Source organism: Ochotona curzoniae, unplaced genomic scaffold (assembly GCF_017591425.1).
Source record: "Ochotona curzoniae isolate NIBS_2020 unplaced genomic scaffold, NIBS_Ocur_1.0 contig_1014, whole genome shotgun sequence".
In the NCBI taxonomy this organism is placed as follows: domain Eukaryota; kingdom Metazoa; phylum Chordata; class Mammalia; order Lagomorpha; family Ochotonidae; genus Ochotona; species Ochotona curzoniae.
The window spans coordinates 37,751,243-37,778,160 of record NW_024464920.1 but is presented as its reverse complement, the minus strand read 5'-3'; the positions used below and the strand labels follow the sequence as shown (position 1 = coordinate 37,778,160).

Sequence of the window (26,918 nt, the reverse complement as noted above, 5' to 3'; positions counted from 1 at the left end):
AAGTGTAATTATTACCTACATTGAAGATAAAAGTAGTAATAATGTTGATACTTATTAATGCTGTAACAAATATTGTAACCAATTTCTATACTCTTACAGCGAACTGAAAAACCAAGCAAAAGCTCTGATTTACTCCCTATTTGGTTAATACAAACATTCTTCCTAAACAATATATTATGTTTATGTAACTTTAGCGAAAGAAAAACAAATGTATTTTCAATATATTCAGATTTTTGCATCTATTCAAGTATTTGAATATTTCCGGAAGACATTGGGCATATCCAGGCTGGTATGAACTATTACATGTAAGAAAGATAAAATGATTTTCTTGATCATCATTAAGACCATCAGAAAACTAAAGACACTAGCTTTTTACAACTAATACTAAAGTATTGATATTCTTTAGTTTGTGGGATTAGTCAAAAAAAAATACATAGAAACTGTGTTTAAATCAAGAAATGCCTAAAAGGTATGAAAGTCTTTCACCGGTGTGAAAGACTTGAGCTTGTTTGTAAGTCTAACTTTATGCGATTTCCAGAAGCTGTAGAACTGCCTTGCTGGAAGCCAAGGGGCGTTTTTCCTACAAACATTCATCACATTAATCAAGATGCTAGTGAGCTGTTACCATGAAATTATGTATTAGTAGTGAGGATATTAATGTTCATTTTTATGAGAAAAGTAGGTTTACAGAGAGAAGATACAAAGATTTTCCGTCTGCTGTTTCACTCCCCAAGTGGCCATGACAGCCAAAGCTGTGCTGATCTGATCAAAGATCAGTAGCTCCATCCGGGTCTCCCACGTGGATGTAGGTGCAGGGTCCCAAGGCTTTGGACCATCCCCCACTGCTTTTCCAAGCTACAAGCAGGGAGCTGGATGGGAAGCGGGGCAACTGGGACACAAACAGGCATCTATGGGATCCTGGCACATGCAAGCTTAGGATTTAGCCACTGAGCCATCGCACCAGGCCCTTCTTTCTCTTTCTTTCTTAATGTCTTTCTTTCTTTTTTCCTCTCTTTCTTTCTTAGTTTCAAATAAATAACTAAATAAATCTAGAAAAAGAAGATCAAGAAATGAGTAAAGAAGTAAAACAATCATCAATTTTCTGAAATCTTAAGACAACATACCACAGGGAAAAAGTCTCACAGATATTTTTGATAAAATATCATGCTTTGCTTGAAAGTTATTCTTTTTCTCTAAAATAGTCAATAAAGCTACATTACATGCAAATACATTTATCATGGAGAGAAAAGACTTAACTAGTTTCTTCTTTGTAGTATTTCCATTATCTGTTTTTGGAAAAAGTTAGATAAGTTAGATGTTGATATATACCTGATAATCAAAATTCTTTAAATGATGACTAAATTTATCATTGTTAAAGAGCTTAAAATATAGGAAAATAATTACTATTGTGTAAAAGCTAAAAGCAAAGTTGCAGCATTTTATATGTAGTAAATAATTTCTACCATTTCTAGATAGATATGATAATCAATGTTTATCTTAATATGTGTCAATTAAAAATTCCATGCAACTCAATGACTTTTTAGTCTCCTTAATTTAAATAGCTGCTTGTTTATCTTTTCCTTACTTTTTATTTCCCCGCTTTCCAAACACATCTTTCAATATTATCAGCCATCTCTATTTCTGGAATTACATACAAAGCTGCCTTACAATTACTTTCTTTTTACTGGCAAAGAATAAAGAAAAAGTTGCTCAATATAATGTGTAAAGTTTATTTCTATGTAGAATATAAATGTTAAACTTTCCTTATTTGTAAGATTTGTATCTTTCAATTTAAAAATGTTCAAACACACAAATTAAAAATATTCAATCTCAGTTTCCCAAATACTTTTTTATTTTTGCACAACTATTCTAACATTGACATGTTATTATATAAAGTAACAAGAAACAATGATTTAATAAAAAGCAAATGATTCACAGGCAACAAATTCAATTTTGGCAAATATCTCTATGATCCTAATCAAGGTATGGGAAGGATTTCATTAAGTGTAATGAATCAATACACAGATAAAGGCCTTCAAAGGTCTTTAGCACTATCCATTTCAGGAGACAGGTAAGTCATACCACAAGTCATGACATCATTTGTGCCATCATAGTATGGTAAAAAGTATAGTAATTTACTATATTCATCACAGTATAGTAATAAACAAGATTTTAAGGGGGGATTGCCAAAATGCAAAAGAAATCAGCATAGTAACTCTCATGAAGTTAGACGCAACATTTTTAAATTTTTTTTCTTTTAATTTAAAAGTGAGGAGGTAAAAGATACACTTGGACATGTTTGGAGATGGAAAGGAGCAGGTGGGTTAGGGTGGAAGAGTGAGAAATGTTCCCACCTTCCATTCTGTGTCAGCAGAAGGAGAGGTTGTCCCTTCACATTGCCAGTCTTCATATGCTCATTGGAAAGGGGTGATTCATGACACCACCCCAGATCCTTGGTGAGGGCAAGGTGTCCTAGGGGAAGAGTCATTGGTTGATAGGCAGGTAGGATTTACAAAGAGCAAAAGAACAGGGGGAGTATGGCTTCCAGCTCATGCCTTAAGCTAGTTACCTATGTATGCTATTTCATTACTTCCTCACAGAGTTTTGACTTTTAATGTAAGAGTTGCTGAGAGCGCAGATTATCACGTCTTCTGCAGTTACATCGTGATGATTTGGGATCCAGGACTTCCCTATCTGGAGTTCAGGGCTCTCTTTCTATCTTATCTAATGGATCCCTCTCATGAGCCAGAGCACTTCCACCCAGTGCCAATGGATCTGGCTCCCTACATCTTCATCGTGGCTTTGAGATGTGGTTGACTTCTTTGCACAGCAGTCAGCAGTGTAGGTGGCCCAATCATATAACAGAATCAACACAGCCAGAAACAATTCTGCATGTTTGTATGCTTCACAAAATTTAATCAAAATGTTCATGTTTTCTAATCATTATGTGTAAAAAAAAAAGCCAATGTCAATCATTTTCTGTATCTTTTAATGATGTCCCTCCTTGGCACTCACTATTTACTTAATGAATTCCCCTGAGCCAGTAAGAAAGCCTCAGATAAAATGCGTTCAAGTCCATTTGGCTAACATATTGCAGAGAGGGACATTCCTTTTTACCCCTTGTTCAAATCAGCACTGGCAGAAAATGTTTCTGAGGTCTGGGGAACTGTTACTTAGATTTTACTGAGGTATCATTGTAGGATCATAACAAATTCATTTGAAAATGTGAAAATGAAAAAGGCTTTTTAAGTGTTTTTGTATTACACGGAAAGGTACAGAAAGAAAAGTGTTATACTAATCACCCAGGCTTACCTGTGTTTATACACAGATCTAAAATGAAAAATAGGAGATAATTGCAGTGTCTTGCAATGCTCCAACAATTTTATAGGAACTATTGGTAACAGCTAAGAGTATTATGGCACAAATATTATTACCCTCTAATAAAAAAAAAGTGCATAATGTCTCAAAACCATGAAAAGCTCGATTACCACAATTACTTGAGAGCATAAATGAAAATTTTTGAATTAATTTCCAGCTTTGACATTATTTTAATATTTAAGAAAGTCAGTAGAATTCCAGAGTGAATTATCAAGAACCAGGAAGTAAGTATCTTTGCTCTTCCTTGACACAATGCATGTTCTTCATTTTATTTAAGTATTTAAAATATTGCTTTTATAAATGATTACAGATTTGAAATCTTTTTGATATTAAAAGCTAAATAATCTGTTATTGAGAAGCTATAATGACATCCCAAGCAGGGACATAATGTTTTTAATTGCCCCTTTTTCCTGATGCTTACACGCTATGCTATGATACACTAGAATTTTTTAAAAATCATTCTCTATTTCCTCCCGCCCAAAATTTTATGACTGCCTACTTGTCTACTTTTCCAGGGCAGGAAATCTGTACTTGATCTTAGCCAAAAGACTGAGAGGCAATAGGGCAGGAAATATGAATTTTACATTACAGGATTTAAAATGTTTAGGCCATGAGAGGTTTTAACAAAAGAGTGTCCCTTTTCTTGTGCTTCACTTTTTTTTTTTTTCTTGCTAGCTCAGAAACAAAACATAAAGATGGTAAAAATATCAACCAAAAACTGAAGTAAGACATTGGGAGACAACGGCAGCACTGTGAAAAACTACTTTGTTTTCCATAAAAAACTACTTCGTTTCCAAGGAAAATGATAATTCTTGTGATTGTCGTTCCTCCTGCAGAACTTTGCTGAACAGTGTGGGCCTCATCTCTGTTACCCTCGTGTGAACATAAGCCCCTGCAGCCTTGAAAGGTTCTGAACTTTATGTAAAGACAATGCTATGTTCCAACTGCACTTTCACAATATTGAAAAGATTTTAAGAATCAACTCTTTTCATATGTCTTATAAATAACAGCTAAATATTTTGAAGAGAATCATAATTAAAAGGTGGCTTTAAAAAAATGGCATCTGTTTAAATGTTGGTGACAGAACTATTTAGCCATGACATGTAGAAATGCGTTCGCAAGGAAAGGCATTCACGTTTGGTCTCAAGCAACTGGTACTTCATTACAAGGTACAATGGAAATGGGAAAGGGTACTGATGGAGAAAAGCCATTATTATTTTATTTTATTTTATTTTGTAGGTTATTCATTGTAATGTGTATTTTGAAATACTAAACAAAGCCTGACTTAAATATTTAACATCCCACAAGGCAAGCATCAGGAATGAAAAACCATTCAGTGCCCACAGAATTCATCCTGCTCGGGCTATCAGATGACCCGGAGCTTCAGATTGCTATTTTTCTCTTTTTGATGATTACATATATACTAAGTGTTGCTGGAAATTTGACCATCATCACCCTCACCTTGGTGGACTCTCATCTGCAGACCCCTATGTATTTCTTCCTCAGGAACTTTTCTGTGTTAGAAATAACTTTTACAACCGTCTCAATACCTAGATTTCTGAGTACCATTATCACCAGAAACAAAACTATTTCGTACAACGATTGTACAGCTCAGCTGTTTTTCTTCATCTTCATGGGCATCACTGAATTTTACCTGCTAACTGCTATGTCCTATGATCGCTACGTAGCTATCTGCAAACCCTTGCACTATACAACCATCATGAACAAGAGAGTCTGCATGCTGCTTGTCTTCTGTGCTTGGCTAGCAGGATTCTTAAACATCTTCCCGCCAGTGATTCTCTTCCTCCAGTTAGATTACTGCAGCTCCAATGTCATCGATCACTTTGCCTGTGACTACTTCCCCTTATTGCAATTATCCTGCTCCGACACGTGGTTCCTAGAACTCTTTGGCTTCTACTCTGCCGTAGTGATCCTGCTTTTCACGTTGGCATTGATAATCTTGTCCTACATGTTCATTATTAGGACAATTTTGAAACTCCCCTCTGCAAATCAGAGAAAGAAGGCATTTTCTACATGCTCCTCTCATATGATCGTCATCTCCATCTCTTACGGAAGCTGCATATTCATGTATGCTAATCCCTCTGCAAAAGAGAGAGCATCATTGACCAAAGGAGTAGCTATTCTCAACACTTCTGTTGCTCCCATGATGAACCCCTTCATATACACCTTGAGGAACCAGCAAGTGAAGCAAGCCTTCAAAGACACCATGCAAAAGGTTATGTTCTTTTCTGGTAAATGAAAGTATTAGCAATGCTCAAAGAACAAAAATTTCCATAAAGGTTGTTATCATGCACACCTTCTCTTCTCCAAACTCTTTTTTTTTTCACTACATGAATTTTTCCCATTTCTGTATTAAAATCCATCCCCCCCACACACACACATTGTACCCAATAAATTTGACAAAGTAAATATTGCTTCTGTAACTTTTGAAATTTAAAATATTTTATTCAATTGCATTTATGTGAATTAGAAAATTCTGTTAATAATTTTGACTTTGAATATAATAGAAGTGGTTTGTTTGGAAGACACACAGGGCTTTTTTAGTTTGATGAAAACATTATCAGGGTAGTATCAGGACTTTTGAAATTTCCATTGTTTCTAGTTCATAGAAATAATAATTATTAATGAACTTGATTCCATTTGGCATTTCAGAGAAATCAAATATCTAAAACCACTAATGTGGTCAGAAAACTAAAATATCCACTTAACTATTTGAAGATATTAGAAATTTGCCAACATTCAAATTGTGTACCATTAGTTGTAGTTACAATGAGAACAGAACAGAGAACACGAGATGAAATAAAGCTGTGTTGCTGCTGTTTACATTTGTAGTGATTATTATAGTGCAGATCTGCTCTCTGCTTTTTGTGGATTGGTTCCCTCAATTCTTCCAACAGCATTGTGAGAATCCTTAACCAGGTTAATGTCAACAGCTTTATGAGCACTCTTAGCTAGGCTACGTAACTGCAATGATTTGAATCAAACAGAATACAGGCCGTAAAGTGACACAAAAATGTTTACGAGTGCAACTTGCAGGGGAAATTCATTTTAATCTGCGTGTCTAGGGATGACTGCAAGGTTTTTGAAAGCGGGAAATGAAGCAAACATCTATAGTGACAATTATCTGCAACACAGCTTTGTATAAGGCAAGTCACACTAAACGCTTATTTATAAAATCACTTAGAAAGCATTACTTTTCGCTCATAAGGAATAAAAAGTGTAAAGTTAAGATCAAGAGTTCACCATTATGTAAATTACAGCTTTCACATGCGATGTTTAAGTCTATTTTTGATACCACCAACTTTACTCTAAGAATCACATACACTAACTTTAATTTGCAATGAAACTGATGCTCATATTAAATGCTAGATCTGTCAAAGATTTTTCTAATGTGTGATTAATTAATTCAGGTTATACTTTTTATATTATGACAGGTTTGGGATATGGTAAAGGGAAAGCATAAGTCTTGCTCAATTTTTAAAAACAATTTAGTCGTGAAAAATAACAAAATAAAATTTCTTTTGAAAAGAGGCCTAATATGCAGGTAATATTATTGAGACAGACTGTCAGTTTCATTGCTTTTTCTCCTTAGCAGTAGTTTTATGACCGGTTTCATAATCATTACTATATCTGTGTTCACTTTAGCCATGTCATTACAAGAGCCATGTATGGGGGGCATTTATCCTTTTTGACAGACCCTCAATTTGAATGACAGGTTAAGATGTAACTGCAGGTCCAGAGATGGCAGAGCTGGCTTTAGAGGCAGAGCGCTGTGGCGAGAATGCAGGCCGGGGGCTCTATGGATGTCAGACACCAATCTAGAAGAAGCCATAGGATTCATTGTGTTAGAAGGTCTCCACTCAGGTGCTTGAGGATATGGCCTTTGCATCTCTTTCCACTATTTGAAGCGGGAATGCACTTGTTTCCTAGATAATAATGTTTCCTAAAGAGCCCAGACTTCCAGTTCGCAGAAGGCCTTTATTTGAACTCATAATGAATTCCAAACCATCTCATTCCTCTTGAACTCATGTTCTTGGCCAACCTGCTCAAAAGGGAGACATTGCTGACCTGATAGGGATTGTTGACGCTCTGGTGTTTACTACCAGCAGAGAAAACCTTACTGGAACTGTGCTCAGCTCTTAAAGTCACCAGTGGCTGGAGCAGTAACAAGCCTGATGGAAAAAGGCTCTGTGTGTGTTCCTTCTGATGTTAACACCTGGAGCTCCATACTGAGTGCTTGCTGACCTTTAAAAACTAAAGAGAAAACGGATTTCTGTTGAAATTGACTCAGTTGTCCACATGAATATTATTAGAAACACAAATAATACAAAATGCTGAAAGAAAAGAAAATCCCAACCCTCTGTTGATGGAAATGTAAGTTGTGGTAGGAATTATGGAGCATAGTTTGTAAGTTCCTTAAAAAAAGAAACTATAACCTAGCTGCCATATGATGAAATAATTCCACTTCTAGGGAATATCTCTCCCAAAATGAAATCACCATGTTCAAAAAGATGTCTGCACTCACATACTGGTGGCTGCGCTGTTCAAAATAGCTATTTATGGAATCAATGTAGATGTTGTTTAAAGAATAAATGGATAAGCAAAGTGTGTAAAATATGATATTCTATCATTCTATCACTTGCATCAAAATAAAGCTGTAGTACATTATTACATTATGGGAAATCAGAAACAAGAAATGCCACTCAAGGAATCTTTAAGAATATCATCGTTTTGAATACAGAATCATGACTATTAGAGACTGGGAAGGGCAGGGAAAGGAAATGAAGGATACCTTCCTAACAGGTGTCAAAAATAGTCACATGGAAGAATTAAGCTTGGATGTTCTATTGCACAAGGTTGATGAAGGAGCACGGTTCATAACAACACATATTACTAGAAGCCAGCAAACTAATACTCTGAATGAATGTGGTGTAGGGAAGAGAAAATAGAGATTTTTATTTTCCCTATCTTATCAGTAAGTGTATATCTATGCATGTATTGTAGTTCTATGTTGCACTTTGAGGAATGTGATTGTTAAATTCTTAAAATGTTTAAGGGAAAAATGCACATGTCAGAGAAACTTGTCCAGATGTGATAATATGAGGTCCAGATGTGATAATATAATTACTGGTTATGAGTTCAGTGTCAATGAGTCAGTAACACAGAATGCACGGGAAAAGGAAGGCAACTTAACCCACCTGTAAGTGTGATCTATCATGAAAGGGCAAAAATCACAATCTTCAACGCAGGGCAAAACTATGGAAAAGATGAACACAAGATACATTTGTGGATTCATGAGATAAACAGATTTTTTTTAGAAAAAGCAAAATGACAACATTATTGTGAGACTGAGAGAAAAGACCCTTAAACTCATGTTACCCAGAATAAGGAAAATAGTGAACTTTGCAGTGATGGCTGGTCTGCACACATCCCCACCCTTCTACAGGCTCCAAGACACAAGCTGACAAGGTGGAGCACTCGCAGGCTGCTGCTGCCGGAAGCACCTCTGTCCTTTGTGTGACCAGTCCAGCTCACAGGGCAGAGTGGATCACACTGTGTGAGTGTGGAAACCTTGTTCTCAAAAGTTATAAAAACTATGTGAGTGCATAATAGTGGAGAATGTGTAGCTGGGTCTCTAGGCACTCAATGTGTCTGACATCAGAGACTAAGAGATTCATGTTTGTCCAAGGTAGACCATTGTAGGACCTTGTGCTCACACAGAAAACTGCACAGACTTTTTATGTGGTTCATATGCTGGCGTGAATGAGGGATGCAGTCAACATGGCCTAACCCTTGTGTTGATCACTTTGCAAGAATGGAGGGGACACTGCAATCATGCTAAAAGTCTTGATCATTGCCTCCTCCTTGCTAATGAAAGAGGAGACACACTCTAGACTCTCACCCCACATTCAAGCGCTGACCAGAGTGTGTTGCCCACACCCAACACACTCGCCCAGCTCTGCTCTGAAGGAGTAGTTATTCCACCAAGTCATAGAGGCATCATTCAAACATTAAAACAAACAAACAAAAAACTTTAACAGAGTGCTTCCTTCCAAAAATGCCTAAAAATAAATGCAGAAATACAAAAAATAAAAACAAAGAAGACATGATTCCCCCAAAGAAGCAAAACAATGCTTCAATACGAAGCAGATAAGATAGAGTACTATCTATCAGAATTACCCCTGCGCGCCTGGTTTACGTCAACGCCAAAGCCATGGTGGAGGAAAAAAGGCAACACAGATAGTCCCGCATGGACAAAGGGGAGCTTTGCCGAGCATCCAGACCGTGGAAGACCCAGAAGCTTATGATAATAGCTTTTCAATGAAGCATACGGCCACTGCACATTTCCAGAGAAACACTGGCTCACCAAATGAGTGAGTGTGGTGCTTGACATGCTGTCCATTGTCACAACAGCTGGAATGCAGGTCCTTACACAACAGGTCCATTCTCTAATGGGTCATCAGCAGAATCTGTAAGTTCAGCTTCTTCAGGTAGAGGAATGACACCAGGAAAAGGAGAGAAAATTCCTAGAGATTACAGATTTCATTGAACAATGAACTCAAGAGGTTATATGGGTTGAAGGTAGACGTGGATATGAGAAAATCGCATTGAAATCTCACAGGCAGAAGAGCCGGCCCGCACGTGGCAGGAGGTGAGGGGGAAGGAAGCCGCAGAACAGTATCATGTCTGAGGAAGAACAAGTGGCCAACAAAGCTGAAGACAAAAAAAGACGACGAGAACATTCCAATGGAAACAAAGGAGACACAACTGGAAGAAAGGACAGAATTCCAGTAGAATGGTGAAGAAGGCACATCCACTCCTGAGGACAAAGAAAGCAGGCAGGAGGAGGTTGACAGCATGGCTGAGGAAGGACCCAGGGAGGTTACACTGGCCTGGAGAGCCACAAAAGAGGAACTGCTGTTGGACCCCATCCCAGGCGAAGAGAAGTATGTATATATATATAATTTATGGAACATGTGGATTTAAGTATCAACTAAGAATTCTCAAAATATTTGTGTAAGAAGCTATTGCAGGAATTGATAAGATGACATATGGATGTGGGGAATTCATATCGCACTTGGAAAAGGGATGGTAACATTTCAAGACAAAGTAAAATTTTAGATTCCACTAAAAGACGTAAATTCTATTCAAATTGCTGTCTTTATCATCTTTCTATTCTCAAAATCCATTCATAACTGTCAAAAATTTTTTTATTTTTTAAAAGATTTTTATTTTGAATTTTGAATTATGTGGTACATTTTTGTATAGGCTGCTATTCCCCCCAAACACCCACTCCCCCTCAGATTTTTCCCATTTTATGACAATAGTGTAGTCCTTCATAAGGGATAATACTATCAGTCTCTTATTTAAGTGTACCCCGACATTGTTGGTACAATGTCAGACAGTCCAGCATCCCATTGTCTACACATGTCCAACAGTTTCATTGGAAATCCATCTTTCATCTGGATGCAGGGATGCATATTCCATTGTACCCCCACATCTGTATATGATAGATCCCAGTACTTCATCACTATACATTACCATAAGTGAGAAGTAGTGAAACAAGGCCAACAACTGGTATGAGTTAGAACAGCCACATCAACAACATCAACAACAAATTATAGTACCTTGAAAAAATAATGCGCCACTGAGTAACCAACACATGAGTGACAAAAAGGAAACACAGAAGTCTCTTGGGAAAAATGATGCCACCGTATAATTCATGAGACTGTGATGAATTTGACTAGAGAAAAGAGATTATTTGGAAGAAACTAAACTGAAATAAAAACATCAAAACACATGGGATAAAGCCAAAAGAGCAAACCATCAAAAAACAGTATGGATTGGACTATTGGAGTTACATCTTCCATGTTGGCTTCCTTACATAGGAGAGAATATATGGTATTTGTTCTTTTGTTCCAAAAATATTTTTAAATGCATACGTGGTAGTGATCATAATCACATTCAAGCTTTCTGTCATCATTCAGTAGAAGCATTCAAAAATGTAGACAAGACTGAAGTTTCAAAAACGGTGTGTGCACTTATTCTCATTTTATCTGAAAAGCACAGACACAGAGATCTTTCATTGTCTGATTCACTTCTTAGATGCCTTACATCAGTCATGACTGGGTCAAACCAGAGTCAGAAATCTGAAATTCAAGCTGGGTCTCCAATCAGAATGATGGGGGAGAAAACATTTGATCTACTGCCACCCAGGGTACATGTTAGCTAGAAGATGAATTTGAGGAAGAGTAACCAGGATAGTAAGCAGGCATGTTGATATGGACTCTTTGACATCCCACGCAACAACTAAATCCTTGTGCTGATGTCTGCCTCAAGATTTAAATGCTTCAGCCTTACAGAATAACGAAGACCTTAGTTTATTCTGAAATGTCACAATGAGTTATTAAGTTATTACTTTTCCTAAAATAGGAAAACCCATTGACTCAAGTTTAGTCTTTGTGCCATTTAAAATCTGACAATCTCTAGGATGTCATTTCTTAACTGCTTCTCCACGTAAAGTTCTAGATTGTTATGAAAATGTTGATCTATATCTACTCCTGCTTTGATTTCAGATCACTATTGTCTAGCAAATCTGTTCCAAATTGTACAATAATTTGGACTACCATTCAGCACTTGGTATCTAGAGAACCACAATCTCAATGGTACCTCTTGTTTATTCATTCAACTAATCCCCTTGAGTCTGTTGCAAATGCAGCACATGAAATTAAGGCTAGCCTAAATAACAGGGCCTCTACACAAATCTTCTTGCCCAGCATGCTTAGAAAAATACTACCTTGACCATCATTTCAACTGTCAGGAGAATCTGTTTTAAATGGCAATAAATTCGAATCTCAGATTCCCATAGATCTTCATATTGACATGTAAAAATGGATTAGCGCATGAACTTTCTGTAGACATTGTTGAAACATACTTGGGATTGTCTTTTACAATGAATGGCTTGGCTGTCTTGTTATGAATTTGAGAACACATACAAAAAACACAGTGTGGATCTCTTGAAAAACCTCAAAGCACTTATGTTTGAACGTATTAATTAAGCCATCAGAATTCTTGTTGATTATACTAATCGCATTAACCAGGAAAGTAAGTATATCCTTTCAGCTGTGTAATTTTTACTTTATTATTTAAATTATTTTTATTATATATACATAAAATTTTTAAATGTTGTTATTTATATAAAGAAAGAAAACAAAAATATTGCAAGGCAAGAGTTTCATGCAACACATTTGCCTGTTATAAATGTTTTGTAATATGATTATATCATTTTTACATTCTTATCTAAATATCTAGTAAAAAAATACTTATACTATAATTTGGATCTGGAAACCATCATGTCATTATTGCTTAATATGGAAAAAATATTACTTCAATATATTTAAGTAGAGCAAATACACTTTATGTTTTAGTTTATAACAATGTGAATTTTATATAGAGAGAAAATTAACACCCAAAGGACAAATGATAAAATGTACATATCATGTGATCACAAATATGCAAGATACTGGAATATATCCCTCCACAAAATTAGTAGCCAAAACTTATGGGTAAATTAATTATCAATTCAGTATTAGGCTAATAATGAAAAATGTTATTGTTTGATAGCTCTACCAAAAATAAATAAATCAAATGTGACATTATACATTCTTCAGATACTTAAATATTTTAACATCCCCTTAAATGAGAATATATTTAAAATGTTTCTGGAAAATAATAATTTAGGTCATGAAGGAACAAATTTCTGTAGAACATAAAGATAGTATCAAGACAAAAAGAGGGAAAAAATTTTTAATTATCTTTGTCTCTTCAAAACTTACCTTAAAAGTCGAAATATAATCATGCATCATAAATTCATGATAAATAGGTGCTAACTTAAAAGATATTCAAAGAGCATATTCAGGATTTTAGTAAAGATCTTCATATAGATGAGAAATTAAAGCTTAACGCCCTTTCCTCCACTGAGCACCTTTGTGTACTGTTATCAGGAACACTTTTCTGGAAGGTTTTCACACACTGTGAAAATTTAAATGAAGGTAGAGAAAGAAATACTTATCCAAAATACTTTTTGGAGGAAGGTAACTGTATTACTCAAAGTAATTTGGTATACAAGCAGTAGGCATCAAATGTTTTATTCAAAAATTTTCAGAGGATAATTTCTTCTTGTTTTCAGGACTTGTATTGAAACATCCAGAAGACAAACTTATAGGGAAACATGTGAATACAATGGCTGAAATATGGGGGATAAGTAATACATGAAGCAACACTGGTTTTTTAAAATGTCTTATATCTATGTACAATAAAATCCTTTTTTCTAGAAGTGAAACACAATAATAAGTCCTTCAGAGTGCATGTGTGCATCAACTAAGCTATTTTGAATGATATATATCCAAGGGATGCAACATTATGTTTTCATATGCAAATAGTGAAGTTATTATTACAATCAAATTATCCTATCCCACCTGCCACAATTATCTTTCTTTGTTTTGACTTGATGGCCAAAGGCATTTAAAATCTATTCTATTGCAAAATGTTCAGCATGTAACATATTATTAACTATAGTCCTTATGCTATACATTAGACTTCTAGACCTACATACCATACGTAATATCTAAAAGTGAGTACCCCCTGAAGAACATAGAAAATACAAACATAGCATATGCTGTATATATGCATACATACACACATACACACGCACACAGTGGAAAGCTATTCAGCCATTTGTGAAGCATCATGCCAAATAAAATAAGGCACAAAGAAAATTTACCAATTATTTTTATTAGTGTCATAGACTTTTTACATCATCTTCTATTCTATAGCTTTAAAAAAGTATCTTAGAGCAAATAATGAGAAATTCCACTACAGTAACAAACTTCATTCTTCTTGGACTAACCGGCGACCCGCAGTGGCAGGTGGTGCTTTTCGTATTTCTCCTGGTTACCTACATGCTGAGTGTGACTGGGAACCTGATCATTATCATCCTCACCCTCTCAGATCCCCATCTGCAGACACCGATGTATTTCTTCCTTAGAAACTTCTCATTTCTAGAAATATCATTTACCTCTGTCTGCATCCCCAGATTCCTTGTCACGATCGTGACAGGAGACAGAACTATTTCCTATAATGGTTGTGTGGCTCAGTTATTTTTTTTCATCTTCTTGGGGGCGACAGAATTTTACCTTCTGGCTGCCATGTCCTATGATCGTTATGTGGCCATCTGCAAACCTCTGCATTACACAACCATTATGAACAGCAAAGTCTGCATCCTCCTTGTGCTTAGCTCGTGGCTTGCGGGTTTCTTGATCATCTTCCCACCTACGATCTTCCTGCTGCAGTTGGATTTTTGTGCCTCCAATGTGATCGATCATTTCATCTGTGACTCTTCTCCAATTCTACAGCTTTCTTGCACAAATACTCGCTTTCTAGAACTCGTGGCCTTTTTTTTAGCGGTGGTAACACTCATGGTCACTTTGACATTAGTTATTCTCTCCTACACGAAAATCATCCGGACAATTTTGAGAATTCCTTCCACTAGTCAAAGGAAAAAAGCATTTTCCACATGTTCCTCCCATATGGTTGTCGTCTCCCTTTCTTATGGGAGTTGCATCTTCATGTATATTAAGCCTTCTGCAAGGGAGAGAGTGACTTTAAGCAAAGGGGTAGCTGTGCTCAATACCTCGGTGGCACCGCTCTTGAATCCCTTCATCTATACGTTAAGGAATCAGCAAGTGAAGCGAGCCTTCAAGAGCGTGGTCCAGAGGATGATTCTTGTTTCAAATAAATGAATGTGTCTTTATGTGGGAAACATGACCCTGAAAGAAAGCTGAAAGAAAAATTCTCTAATCACTCCACATTAAGGATTTTCTTCTTCTTTATCTGGGAACGTGGGCAGAGCAGCTGATATCTCACCCAGCACCCTAACCACAGCAGTACTCAGGAATGGGGGCTGGCCACCTGATGTCATCCCAGGGTCCCTGGTGTGGAACATGCTCCAAGGGCACTGCTCAAGCAGTTTTGTCAGTTCTGAAATGTTCTTGATTTTGTTGCTCTAAGGCTGAGGAAATCTTTCAAAGGTCCATCGCCTGACATAGTCTACCTTAAAGTCACCATTTATAGGAGGATCAATTTATTGGATATCATTTGTATGAGAACAATTGAGTGGTTATCATTTAATATTTTTTGTTTTTTTAATTATATAAATTTTATTTTTTTGATAATTTTTACATATTTGACTAGGGTGTGAAGGGTCAAGGGATAGAGGAAAGTGGGTGAGACCATTGTTTTCACACTCTCTTCTTTCCTTCCTGTATCTGGGGGAAGGGGAGAGACAAGGGGAGAAAATATACCCAGCCTCCCAACCATCCCAGGACCCCGTTGTGGGGCATGCGCTGAGGGTCTTGCTCAAGTGGTTTTGATAGTTCAGCAGTTCTGCATTGCTGCTAATCTTTCCACTCCAATCACAATAAAATCTCTCCAGACTCCATTGGCTGGCATAGTCCACCTTAGAGACTGTCTGCCCAGGTATTCACTGCCAACACTTGCCTGGGGTAGTTGATCTGTCCTCTGTCTTCTGTTTTGGTACCAGGGGTCCTATGCATGCTCCACTGTACTGCCATATCTTCCTTGTGTTTGGGGGTATGCTGTCCACTGCTCTGTCTAAGCTAGATTTTCAGAGACAAGAAGAGAAAGATCTTCCATCCTCTGGTTCACTCCCCAAGAAGCTGAAATGGCAGGAACTAAGCTGATCCAAAGCCATGAACCAGGAAGCTTTTTCCAGGTCTCCCATGTGGGTGCAAGGTTCCAAAGCTTTGGGCCATCCTCCCTGTTTTCCCAAGCCACTAGCAGGGAACTGGAAGTGAAGGAGTAGCTGGAACATGAAACATTGCTGATATGAGATTCCAGCATGTGCAAGGTGAGAACTTTACTCACTAGGCTATCATGCTGGGCTCTTAATTTGCTTTTAAAATGAAAATGTGCAATCAAATTTCTTCTCATGGTTTCTAAGATGTGAAAAAGTGATTCTTTTGTATGGGATAATGTATCTCCAATACATATAACCACTTTTTAAAAAGAATATGTAAAAGACATGCACAGCAAGTGGTAAGCAGCGGTGCTGACTCATCGTATTTTTACAGCTATAACACACATACACGGGATCTGAGGGGGGTTGTTAGGCATATTCCATGTGGATGAATCTATTTGCTACTATTATGTTTCAGAAGAATCAATAAATAAGTGGAAGGGAGATAAGAATGTGTCCCACAAACAGCATTAAAGGAAGTTGTAGACAATACAGCTCAACAGTCAGGTCTGGTCCAGGTGGCAGCCAGGAGCCAGCAGCTTTTTCTGAGTTTCCTGTGTGAGTTTAGGGGTCCAAGAACTAGGACTATATTCTGCTGCTTTCCTAGGCATATTAACAGGGAGCCAGAGCAGAAGTGGAGCAACTAAGTCTCCAACCAGAGCCCTTTTATGGGATGCTGCAATACAGGTAGAAATTTAATCCTTGAAACCACAATGCCAGCCCCTAGATGCAAATTTGTGCACTAATAATTTTTTATTTTTGGCACTAGTGTAAGTTTTTTGCTTTACATTAACTTGTAATACAAACTCTCTTAAATGACAATGGCTCCTTGGACTTCAAGATTTAGAAATAGTTTTTGGGCATCATCCTTATACCTGAACAAGGAAACATCTTTTGAAATACACTTCTATGTTCCTGGGAACATTATTCATTTTAGTCAAATATTAACCCTTAATTTTTGTAAAATACATACTTCCTGGAAATGTATACACTTACTAAACTAATAAATATTTTTAAATGACCTATATGCTAGAACAACATTGTGTTAGCACTCCAATGGAGTATTTTGAGGCTACGCAAAATAGAGAATTACAAAACAAAATCAGTAGAATGAGCACGATAATCCTCAGATTTCCAATGATGTTCAATGGGTGTGTGAGAAGTAGTAAAAGAAATTAAATTTGCCAATTTGAATCACTGTCAGAAAAAGAAATTCAAGAAATATATTTGGAATGGAGGAAGCGAAGCTATCTCTGTTTGCAGATGACATGATTTTCTACATAGAGAAATCAAAAGAGACTATGGGAACTCCTGAGAGTTAGGTAACATTGCAGGATATAAAATCAACACACACATGCACAAACAGCCTTTGAGTGCTTGCTTTGGCAGCACAAATACTAAAATTGGAACAATACAGAGAATTGGTTTCTGTGCAAGGATGATATGCAGACTCGTGAAGTATTCCTAATTTTTAAGCTGGGATGAGTGCATGGCTGAGTCTCCTGCACAGTCTAATAATAATAGTAGTAGTAAAGCTTCCATCAAGAAATAGCTGAAAAAGATCTTGTCAGATCAGTGCCATTCATAATAGCTGCAAAAGAATTTTAAATATCTTGGAGTAAATTTAACCAAGGATTTAAAGTATCTCTGCAAAGAAAACCACATACTATTAAATTAAGAAATCAAAGAAGATATCAAAAAATGGAAAATCTCCCATGTTTGTGGATTGGTAGGAACGTAAGCTAGTGCAATCATTATGAAAGGCAGCATGAAAATTCCCCAATTATCTGAAAACACATCTACCATATGACCCAGCCATCCCACACCTGGGAATTTATCCAAATGAAATGAAATCGCATGTGAGAGAGCTTTCTGTATTCCCATATTTACAGCAATTCAAAGCTCAACAGCTAATGTACGAAATCAACCCAGATATCCATCAACTGATAACTGGATAAAGAGAATGTGGTGCAAATACTCTGTAGGACATTAGGCAGTCATAAAGTTAAGAGTGAAATCTTGTCTCTTGCAGCTAAATGTACCAAATTGGAAATCAACAGTAGCAAAGTACTTTTGTGTTTACACAGTTCCAAACTTGCTTGAAGTGCAGTGTTAAGTCTCTGATTGTGAAGTGAAATGAAAATATGCCATTGTTAAATTAGGGGGAAAAAAGAAACAAGGAAAAAGTAGTGGGGGGCGGGGGCGGGGGATGAGAACAGGAAGGAAAGTAGAACGGGAAGTATTGTTATATCCTAAATCTGCATCAGGAAACATGTGAAATTCTTTCATGTTGTACAAAGAAAAACACACATTACTTTTGTTCTTTAGTAAACTGAAATATGTGCTGGGGATTCAACACTGATTTTTTTTTTTGTCATTAAATCTAAAAATAAAATAACAAAGTTGATTAAAAGTTTATTTCCATCTATAGTGAAGCCCAAAATATTAATGTTAAAAAGGTGTCTGATATATAACTGCAGAAATAAAAAATAGAGTTTTCAAAGTGTCTGAGTTAAGTCAGGTCCAATAAAAAAGAAAACTGAAACTGCCACATCTCCATTCCCCATAGAATCAGGAATGCCGACAAATAATGAGTACACAACTGTCAAGAATGAAAAAACACATTTCATACACTAAAAAAAAAACCCTATATATGGAATTCAAAGCATTTTTGTTTCAAAGTAAATTTACCTTTTAATTTCATTTTTAAAAATATTGTGAAGTACACTGATTGTCCATAACCTTTATTTCACAGGATATAAAAAATTAATCTATAATATGCTGATGGGAATGGAAGATGCTATTCCACATAGTCTCCAGACAATTCCGACTAATGGCATATTTATTATACACTAATATAACAGACAGATGAAACAAATAGTCCAAAAAATTAAGAAAAAGTAAATAAATTACTGAAGAGGTCATGAAAATCAGGGAAATTAAGATTTCAGAAATAAATGAATTTTTCACAGGTGAAATCAGTGTCTCCAAGTGTTTTTCTCTGAGGATCAGAGATAAGAACGTGGATTTAGACTAAGCAGGCAACTGCTTCAAGAGTCAGAAAAAAGGATAAAATGATTGACAGCCCAATAGACCTGGGGTGAAAAATCGGAAAATCTTATTACTGAAGACTTTTATCCAATTCTAAATTTGGTAAAATTGGAGAGTGGGAAGTAAATATACAGAGTCTCCTTTTAAAGATATTTTCCAAAATTTGAAGATTAATACAGCAGGAATCTAAAATCATCTTTATATTTCTGAAATGGCTATCAATATTGCTACAGGCTACCAATGGCAAGAAGATACTTATTTTACCTCCCACCACAATGTAGTAAGTAAAATTACAATCTTTGGAGAACCAAAAACTAGGCTTGGAGTAAACCAAAGTAGATTGAAATTATCTAAATTCAGCTTCAACTCAGCAGAATTTCAGTTTGTATTAAGTTGGTAATCCTCATTTCTCCTTGTATGTCATTAAAAAAATCAAAAACATAAAATATCACACAAATAAATAAGTAATAAAATATAAGGTTATACAAAGCCAATGACCACAGAATTAAAATTACAGATGACTTAGAAATGGGAGTCAGGTCACAATTGTCACAAACTATTGAAATGTTCAAAAAACGTGTTTAAAAGTATTACACGATTGAATCTGCAACAGCTATTTGAAACCTGAGGAATCACTTTGACAACTTTGGAGAAAGGGGTGGATTTCCAGAAGGCAGAGATACAGAGTAGGTGCCTGGCAGAAACCGACACCCAGGAGAGCATGATACTCTACAGTGGCCCCAGGTCCTGAACACATAGCGGAGGGGCCAGGGCATTAGTATTCACTTCTAAAGAGAGGGACTGACATATTGCTCATGTGTCTGAGGGCCAACATACTGCCAGTTCTAGGAGTAGCAGAACGAGGTAAAGCCTGAGGGCAAATATCTCCATGAAGTCCACATCTGCAGGTATTTCCATCAGCCAGGAATTCCAGACCAAAAAAAAAAAAAAAAAAAAACAACCTTATTTGGTAGCCAAGTAGCTAGGACACCATATGGGGTTGATTCATTTGATGACAGTTCCAGTTCCCAAACTGCTCCCTATTTGTGGCCTGGGAAAGCAGTCAAGGACGGCCCAAAGCCTTGGAACCCTGAACCCATATGGGAGACTCAGGAGAAGCTCCTGGCTCCTGGCTTCAGATTGGTTCAGCTCTGGGAACGAAACAGAAAATGAAAGAGCTTTCTCTCTGTTGCTCCTTCTCTAAATCTGACTTTCCAATAAAAATAAATAAGCATTTTTTAAAAACTCACTTTCTTCTGCTCCCTCATTTTACACAGTGGCTCTTGTTGTCATGATCTGTTAGGAAGGATATTGGATGATACCGTTTGCACTGTTTGATTCCTGGGATCCCAGAGCTAAGCAACTACGATTTGAAAAGTACATAAACCTTGATTGTTTTATTTCTAACTGGAAAGAAACATTACTTAAGGAGTTTTTAAAATAGCAGTTTTATGGTTTTTTTGTGTACATTATACTCTCAATTATTGTCAATGTCTTATGCCTACCTTCCTATTATATCTTGCCTAAAATATGTAATGTGTTTTTCATTAGCAAAATATTTGAATATCGGATTATACATTCCTTTTAGTCCTTCTATTTTCTTGTTTCTTGCATGTGACATGCAATTGATTATATTATTTTGACAGGTATACATTTCCAGTTAAAACAGAAAAAAAAAGTTACAATCAAAATTCCAAAACCTCAAGATTTGCTTCCTCACTGCTGTCAGCATCATAGATTTCTGTGATGTTTTGTATAAAAACATCAATTTTGACCAATGCCTAATTAAAATTATTCAACATAGAGTAAGGGTGCACATATCAGTACCTCCTGTCTCTGGAGGCATTATAATTCTTCTTTCTTGAGAGAATCCCCTGAGTCTATTTTGGGGGAAAAAAAAAACAGATAAAACCAGTTGGTTGGGGAGAGAATATCTGGAAAGCCAAGTTTTCTTGCTAGAAGGTGAATAAATAAAAGAAAAAATTCACCAAGCCATCTTGCTTACACAAAGCATTATTGGGAACCAAGTGAAATATTGTAGTAGTACATTATCCTAGTAGTCATTTCAAGAACTTTTTCATGGAAACTTTGAATAATACAAGGCACTAAATATTTAGCCTTAAACCGTAAAACTTGGAACAGTCTTCCATATCAGTTTGCAACACTGTTCTTTCTTCACAAATTTCATTCATTTTCATACAGCTCTCCTCTTTTCAAAAGGAATTATTTCTTATGAACTAACAGCTTCTCTGAATTAAGAAACAAAAGATACAACCTGTCATGTTCTAAGTGTCCATTTCAATGTAAGTATTGCCGTGAATCTGAAACAGGAATCACACAATATTCACTCTTACTTTCCAAGTCTTCCATTCCCTTTGGCTTGCTGGCTTGCCCTTTCCTCCATCCCTCTCTCCTTCTTGCTTCCCTTCCAAGCTTTTTTCTGTCTTTTTCAAGAGGTTTGGAAATAGTCTTAACCACATTCCTGGAAAGGTTAACTTCTGCTTTGCCCTATAACTGGTTTCAAACTTCCTTTCTGCTCCTGACCTCTCTAGTTGCAAGCCTCTAACTTTACTCCTCAATAATAAATAGATTATCAAGGACATTTATACTCATAAAAATTTTTGCATTTTCACCTGAGTTTCAGACTTTTACACCTAGCATAAACTGACTGCTTCCGACTGCCCATAGAACTTCCACTGCTGACCACAACACCCAGATTTCCGGCCAAGTCATAGACTCTCTCCTGGACAAGCTACAAGACCTTGTGGACACTTCACTGAGTTCTGGTACTTGAAGCCTCTACAAGTCCTAGTTTACATCACCTTACTATCCATGTCTTCTTCCTTCAATGATGCGTTTTCTGTTGGACTCAATCCTACAGTGTGCTTTGCTACATTGTATGTAACCAGGGTCATATCACCTAGTTCAACCACATACTATATGGTTATGTAATTATGTAAAGAAGCTGAAGGCAGACACAGGATAACACATCTATAAAATGCTTCAAAATGAAAACATCAAACATTGACACTCAAATAAAGAAGCGGGGTATTTGGATTTGAGCAGGCAAATGGTTACCACATAGGATTACTTAATTGTGAGTATATTTTCCCACCCTTGCTTTATTTTTCCAATTTCTAGTAAATGCTAAATGTAAATCACTTAAAGCTGGTAATTAAACTTTGTTCTGGAAGTTAATAAATTATTATGTAATTTGAAAAGGGAATCTTAAATCTTTTTTAAAAACTTTTTAAAAATCTGTTCCCTTTAGGATTATATAAATTTGGTTTTGCTGGCCCTAATTTGTTATTAATTTCTATATTATAATATTAACATTTAATATCTTCAGATATTATGAGAAATAACTGTAAGAACTCATTCAAAAATGTTTCATTTTCAGAAAACTAGAACAATGAACAAATTTAAAATTTTCTACCTGGTTTTTGTACATAACACATTTGATCAGATTCTTAAAAGTAGGTATATTTTCCATATGCAGATTCATTAACATATGTATCAAGTGACTTACTCAATATGAAACAGTGAGTGATATCTGCAAGATAAATATCAGACTTTGTGATGATTAATACACAATTTCATTCAGAACTCAATCAACACATCATGCTAGTTGGTTTATTGTTTCTTTATGGACTTGATACTTCTTAATCTAGCAGATGTAATAAAAATTAATCCTAAATCATTGCTCACTTTCATGTATAGACTTTGCACAAATCAACAATAAAATATGAAAAATCGAACAACAGTGAAAGAGTTCACTCTTTTGGGATTAACAGATGACCCAAAGCTAAATATTTTGATCTTTCTGTTTCTGCTTCTCAGTTACATTCTGAGTGTAACTGGAAACCTTACAATTATTACTCTCACCCTCACAGATGCACATCTCAAAACACCCATGTATTTCTTCCTTAGGAATTTTTCTTTCCTAGAGATCTCTTTCACAACCGTTTGTATTCCTAGATTTTTGGTGAGCATTGTAACAGGGGATAGGACCATTTCCTATAGTTCTTGCATGGCCCAGGTGTTTTTCTTCATACTCCTTGGTTCCACAGAGTTTTTCCTTTTGACTGCTATGTCCTATGACCGTTATGTAGCTATCTGTAAGCCATTGCATTACATGACAATCATGAACAGCAGAATCTGTATGCAGCTTGTAACTGCCTCCTGGCTGGCTGGCTTTCTCATTATCTTCCCACCTGTGATCATGGGACTCCAACTGGATTTCTGTGACTCCAACATCATTGACCACTTCACCTGTGACTCTTCCCCTATGCTACTAATCTCCTGCACTGACACAACGTTCCTAGAGCTCATGGGATTCTTCCTGGCAGTGTTTACTCTCATGGTAACCTTAACGTTGGTTGTTCTTTCCTATGTGTTCATCCTTAAGACTATTCTGAGGCTCCCTTCTGCAGACCAAAGGAAAAAGGCCTTTTCCACCTGCTCCTCACACATGATTGTGGTCTCCATTTCATATGGAAGTTGCATTTTCATGTATGTCAAAACCTCAGCCAAAGAAGGCGTGGCTTTGACTAAAGGTATTGCAGTGCTCAATACATCTGTCGCCCCGATGCTAAATCCTTTTATTTACTCCCTAAGAAACCAGCAGGTGAAACAGTCCTTTAGAAATCTTGTCAAGAAAATGTTTCTCAAATAAATTTTATTTGTAAAGAAATCCATAGCCTGAGGATATGCATGTTGGTTTACTCCTTGCTGTGAGTGAATGTCATCAAAGACATAGATGCAAAGTCTCTTTCCTCCCAACATCATCTCCTGAAGAGCTACAGCAGCTGTGGAAGCTGTTCACTAGAGGGCTTGGCTCTGAAATAACGAATGTGTTCTGAGAGGCCATTCGGAGCAATGGGCAGTGTTTGCACAGTGCGTAGTTAACTACAGATACACCAAGAGCTCCAGGGCTCTGGGGTGTCACTGATGCCGCCATGGAGGCAGTGGGAGCAGCCATGAATTCAAAGACCACACAATCACACAGGGTGATTGGAGGGGTAGCAAAACTAAAGAGGGCTGTCTTCGGAAGGCATCTGTTGGTGGCATTGAAGAAGACACTGAAGAACATCACCTTGCAGATTATTTTAAACAGCATGAGAAAATCAGAGTGATTGAGAAAATAACAGTGACAAAAAAAAAGGGACTTTGCTTTTGTGACCTTTGATGACCATGACTCTGTGGATCAATTCTGCAATGAATATCAGACCATTGGCATTTGCTAAGCATTCCAAAATCCACGTGTGATTCATATATCAAGGACCATATTGTGTATCTTCAAGCTTTGAATTCAGAAATATCACACCATTACTGCTCAGAACTGTGAAATAAGGACAGTCCTTTATAAGTAGAAGATGGCCAGCACTTCATCCATTCCAAGAAATTGAAGTAGTTCTGGAAATTTCATAATGGTCGTGGGGATGGTTTTGGTGACAAGGACAATTTTGGTCAAGGAGGAAACTTCAGTGGTTGTGATGGCTTTGGTGAAATCCAATGTTGGGTTGGATGTGATGGTAGTGGAGGTAGTTATGACAAATTTAGAAATAATAGAAACAACTTCAGAGGTGGTTGAAGTTACAATGATTTTGGTCATTACAAATACCAATCTTCAAAGTTTAAACCAACAAAAGCAGCAAACTATAAAGGTAGAAGGTCTGGACCTTACTTGATTTGAGCCACTATTTTGCCAAAATGTGAAATCAAGATGGCTTTGACGCTTTTGCCAACAGCAGCAGCTTTGCCCAGTGCCAGAAAATGTTAAAAGTCAGGAGAGGACAGCCAGAGAAGTGGGAGGAGAGCTACAAGTTCCAACAAATGCATGAGCTCAGCCAGATCCAATGGTGGCTGGGCACAGATGCTACAAAACTTGTTTAGGCAATAGTCATGTGTATGGGGGAAAAGCCAACTTGAGAACTGTAGCTGATTATTGCAGTGTCTATTCTGTGCGAAGTATTTCAATAAATTATTTTAATGTAGTTTTTCTTTTACTTTCATTTTTTTCTTGCACCCATTTGTTTATTACTCATTGCAATAGTTTGGTAATGATGCTGAATAAATGCGTCTTTTTAAAAAATGTGCTGTGTAAAGTTAGTCTCCTCTGAAGCCATGTTGGTCAACTTTCCCAAAAATGTAAAGTTAGAACTCATCAGAGTTATGGCAGGTTCCATTTGAAAGTTATTTACACACTGCTTGCAAGCAGAAGCTATTGTCATCCGGTTACCATTCCTGATGTGACCTTCTGAAAATCACCATTGTTATCCAAGAAAAGTCAGAAGGTTACATGCTTATGAAAATGATGCTTGACACATCCTGTGCAATCTATCCAGATTGAATAACAGCACCAAATACAATTAGAGATGGCAGTGAAGCAGTATATTATCCATTATCACATGTGATTGATAGATGATTTAGCTCTCCTGAATGAAAAAGTCTAAATAGAATCTCAGCTTCTCTCTATTCACTATTATAGCTCACTTTCTTTTTGTGTATATTATGTTCTGTTCTTGCCATTCAGATCTCACTTGATATGATTACCTTTTTTTAAGATTTATATAGCCTGTAAACTTCCTACACATGAGTGATTTAATATGATAATGAGAATAGCTATTAATAAGAATATAGTATTTGGTTTTAAATAAGTCATCAAACAACATTCCTCTTGCACTCCAAAAAATTATGAATGTGAACTATTAAGTATTTCTGAACAATTATTTTTCCTAAAGCATAAGAACAGAATACTAGAACTAGAAACAAAACAGGTTCTTTTGTAAGGTAAAGACTCCAGACTCTGGTGTGTTTGTTTGTTTGTTTGTTTGTTTGTTTGTTTTCCTGGCATCTCCCATGGTTTTGTGTCACAAATAATGGTATATAGTATTTGATGCATAGATGCTATGCTTTCATTGTATATTCCCGCCATTAATATTATATCTTAATACTTTTGTAGCTCAAATTCCAAGAGTATTATAAGGACAACTTTCGTATTCCCAAGAGGCCCAATATCTCACTATGAAGCATCTTTGACAAACATTGGTGGTTGTTCTACAGCCCATTCTTTTCTCCTTACTTTTTATGGCCTATTTACATTTGAGAGGCAAGTAGACAAGACAGATGCAGACAGAAAAAGGTATGTTTCTTCAACTGACCAGCATTCAAAAGGCAGAGGTGGGTGAGTCAAAAACCAGGAGCTAAGAACACAATCAGAAATTCCCTGTGGGTGGCAGGGATCTAAATAATTGTGCCATCACTCAATTCCCCGCAAAATGCAACCTAATTAGAAGCTTGGAGGTGAAGAGGAGACACAACAAATGGCTACCCACGCTCCTTTCTTCTAACTTGCTAATGCTGAGCCTGGAGCTCCTTCAAATCCCTTTCAGAAAAAAAAATCAACTTGCTTCTGATACCAGTGCCCTCACCATTGATTTCTGGAAATCCAAACCCATATACATCTCTTCCAGGTAGTTTTCCAAAGTCCTGTTATATCCATGATATTCCAAATTGTGTCTAGTGTTTGCATGGTTTCAAATTTTTTAGTGGGCACAGTACAATGTCTCAGTGGCTAAATCCTCATCTTGCAGCCACTGGGATACCATTTGAGTGCCTGTTCATGTCCCAGCTGCTCCACTTTCCATCC

At 36.6% G+C, this 26,918-nt stretch overlaps 3 protein-coding genes and 2 pseudogenes across 3 annotated transcripts; all 5 read left to right on the top strand.

Moving 5' to 3' along the window:
* The first annotated feature begins 4,699 nt into the window (after positions 1–4,699).
* LOC121163262 (olfactory receptor 6C3-like) lies at positions 4,700–5,638 on the top strand. Its single transcript, XM_040990687.1, has one exon. It carries the CDS (start codon positions 4,700–4,702, stop codon positions 5,636–5,638), a length of 939 nt encoding a protein of 312 aa, XP_040846621.1.
* A 2,860-nt stretch (positions 5,639–8,498) lies between these two features.
* LOC121161513 lies at positions 8,499–10,386 on the top strand (annotated as a pseudogene).
* A 3,875-nt stretch (positions 10,387–14,261) lies between these two features.
* On the top strand, positions 14,262–15,200 carry LOC121163256 (olfactory receptor 6C75). The gene has a single exon (XM_040990673.1). It carries the CDS (start codon positions 14,262–14,264, stop codon positions 15,198–15,200), a length of 939 nt encoding a protein of 312 aa, XP_040846607.1.
* Positions 15,201–17,589: 2,389 nt separating this feature from the next.
* Positions 17,590–17,689, top strand: LOC121164289 (annotated as a pseudogene).
* A 5,323-nt stretch (positions 17,690–23,012) lies between these two features.
* LOC121163249 (olfactory receptor 6C76-like) lies at positions 23,013–23,942 on the top strand. Its single transcript, XM_040990660.1, has one exon. It carries the CDS (start codon positions 23,013–23,015, stop codon positions 23,940–23,942), a length of 930 nt encoding a protein of 309 aa, XP_040846594.1.
* Positions 23,943–26,918: the final 2,976 nt, after the last annotated feature.

Coding starts and splice junctions, on each gene's coding strand:
- LOC121163249 (XM_040990660.1), top strand. CDS start 23,013: ATGAAAAATCGAACAACAGTGAAAGAGTTCACTCTTTTGGGATTAACA.
- LOC121163256 (XM_040990673.1), top strand. CDS start 14,262: ATGAGAAATTCCACTACAGTAACAAACTTCATTCTTCTTGGACTAACC.
- LOC121163262 (XM_040990687.1), top strand. CDS start 4,700: ATGAAAAACCATTCAGTGCCCACAGAATTCATCCTGCTCGGGCTATCA.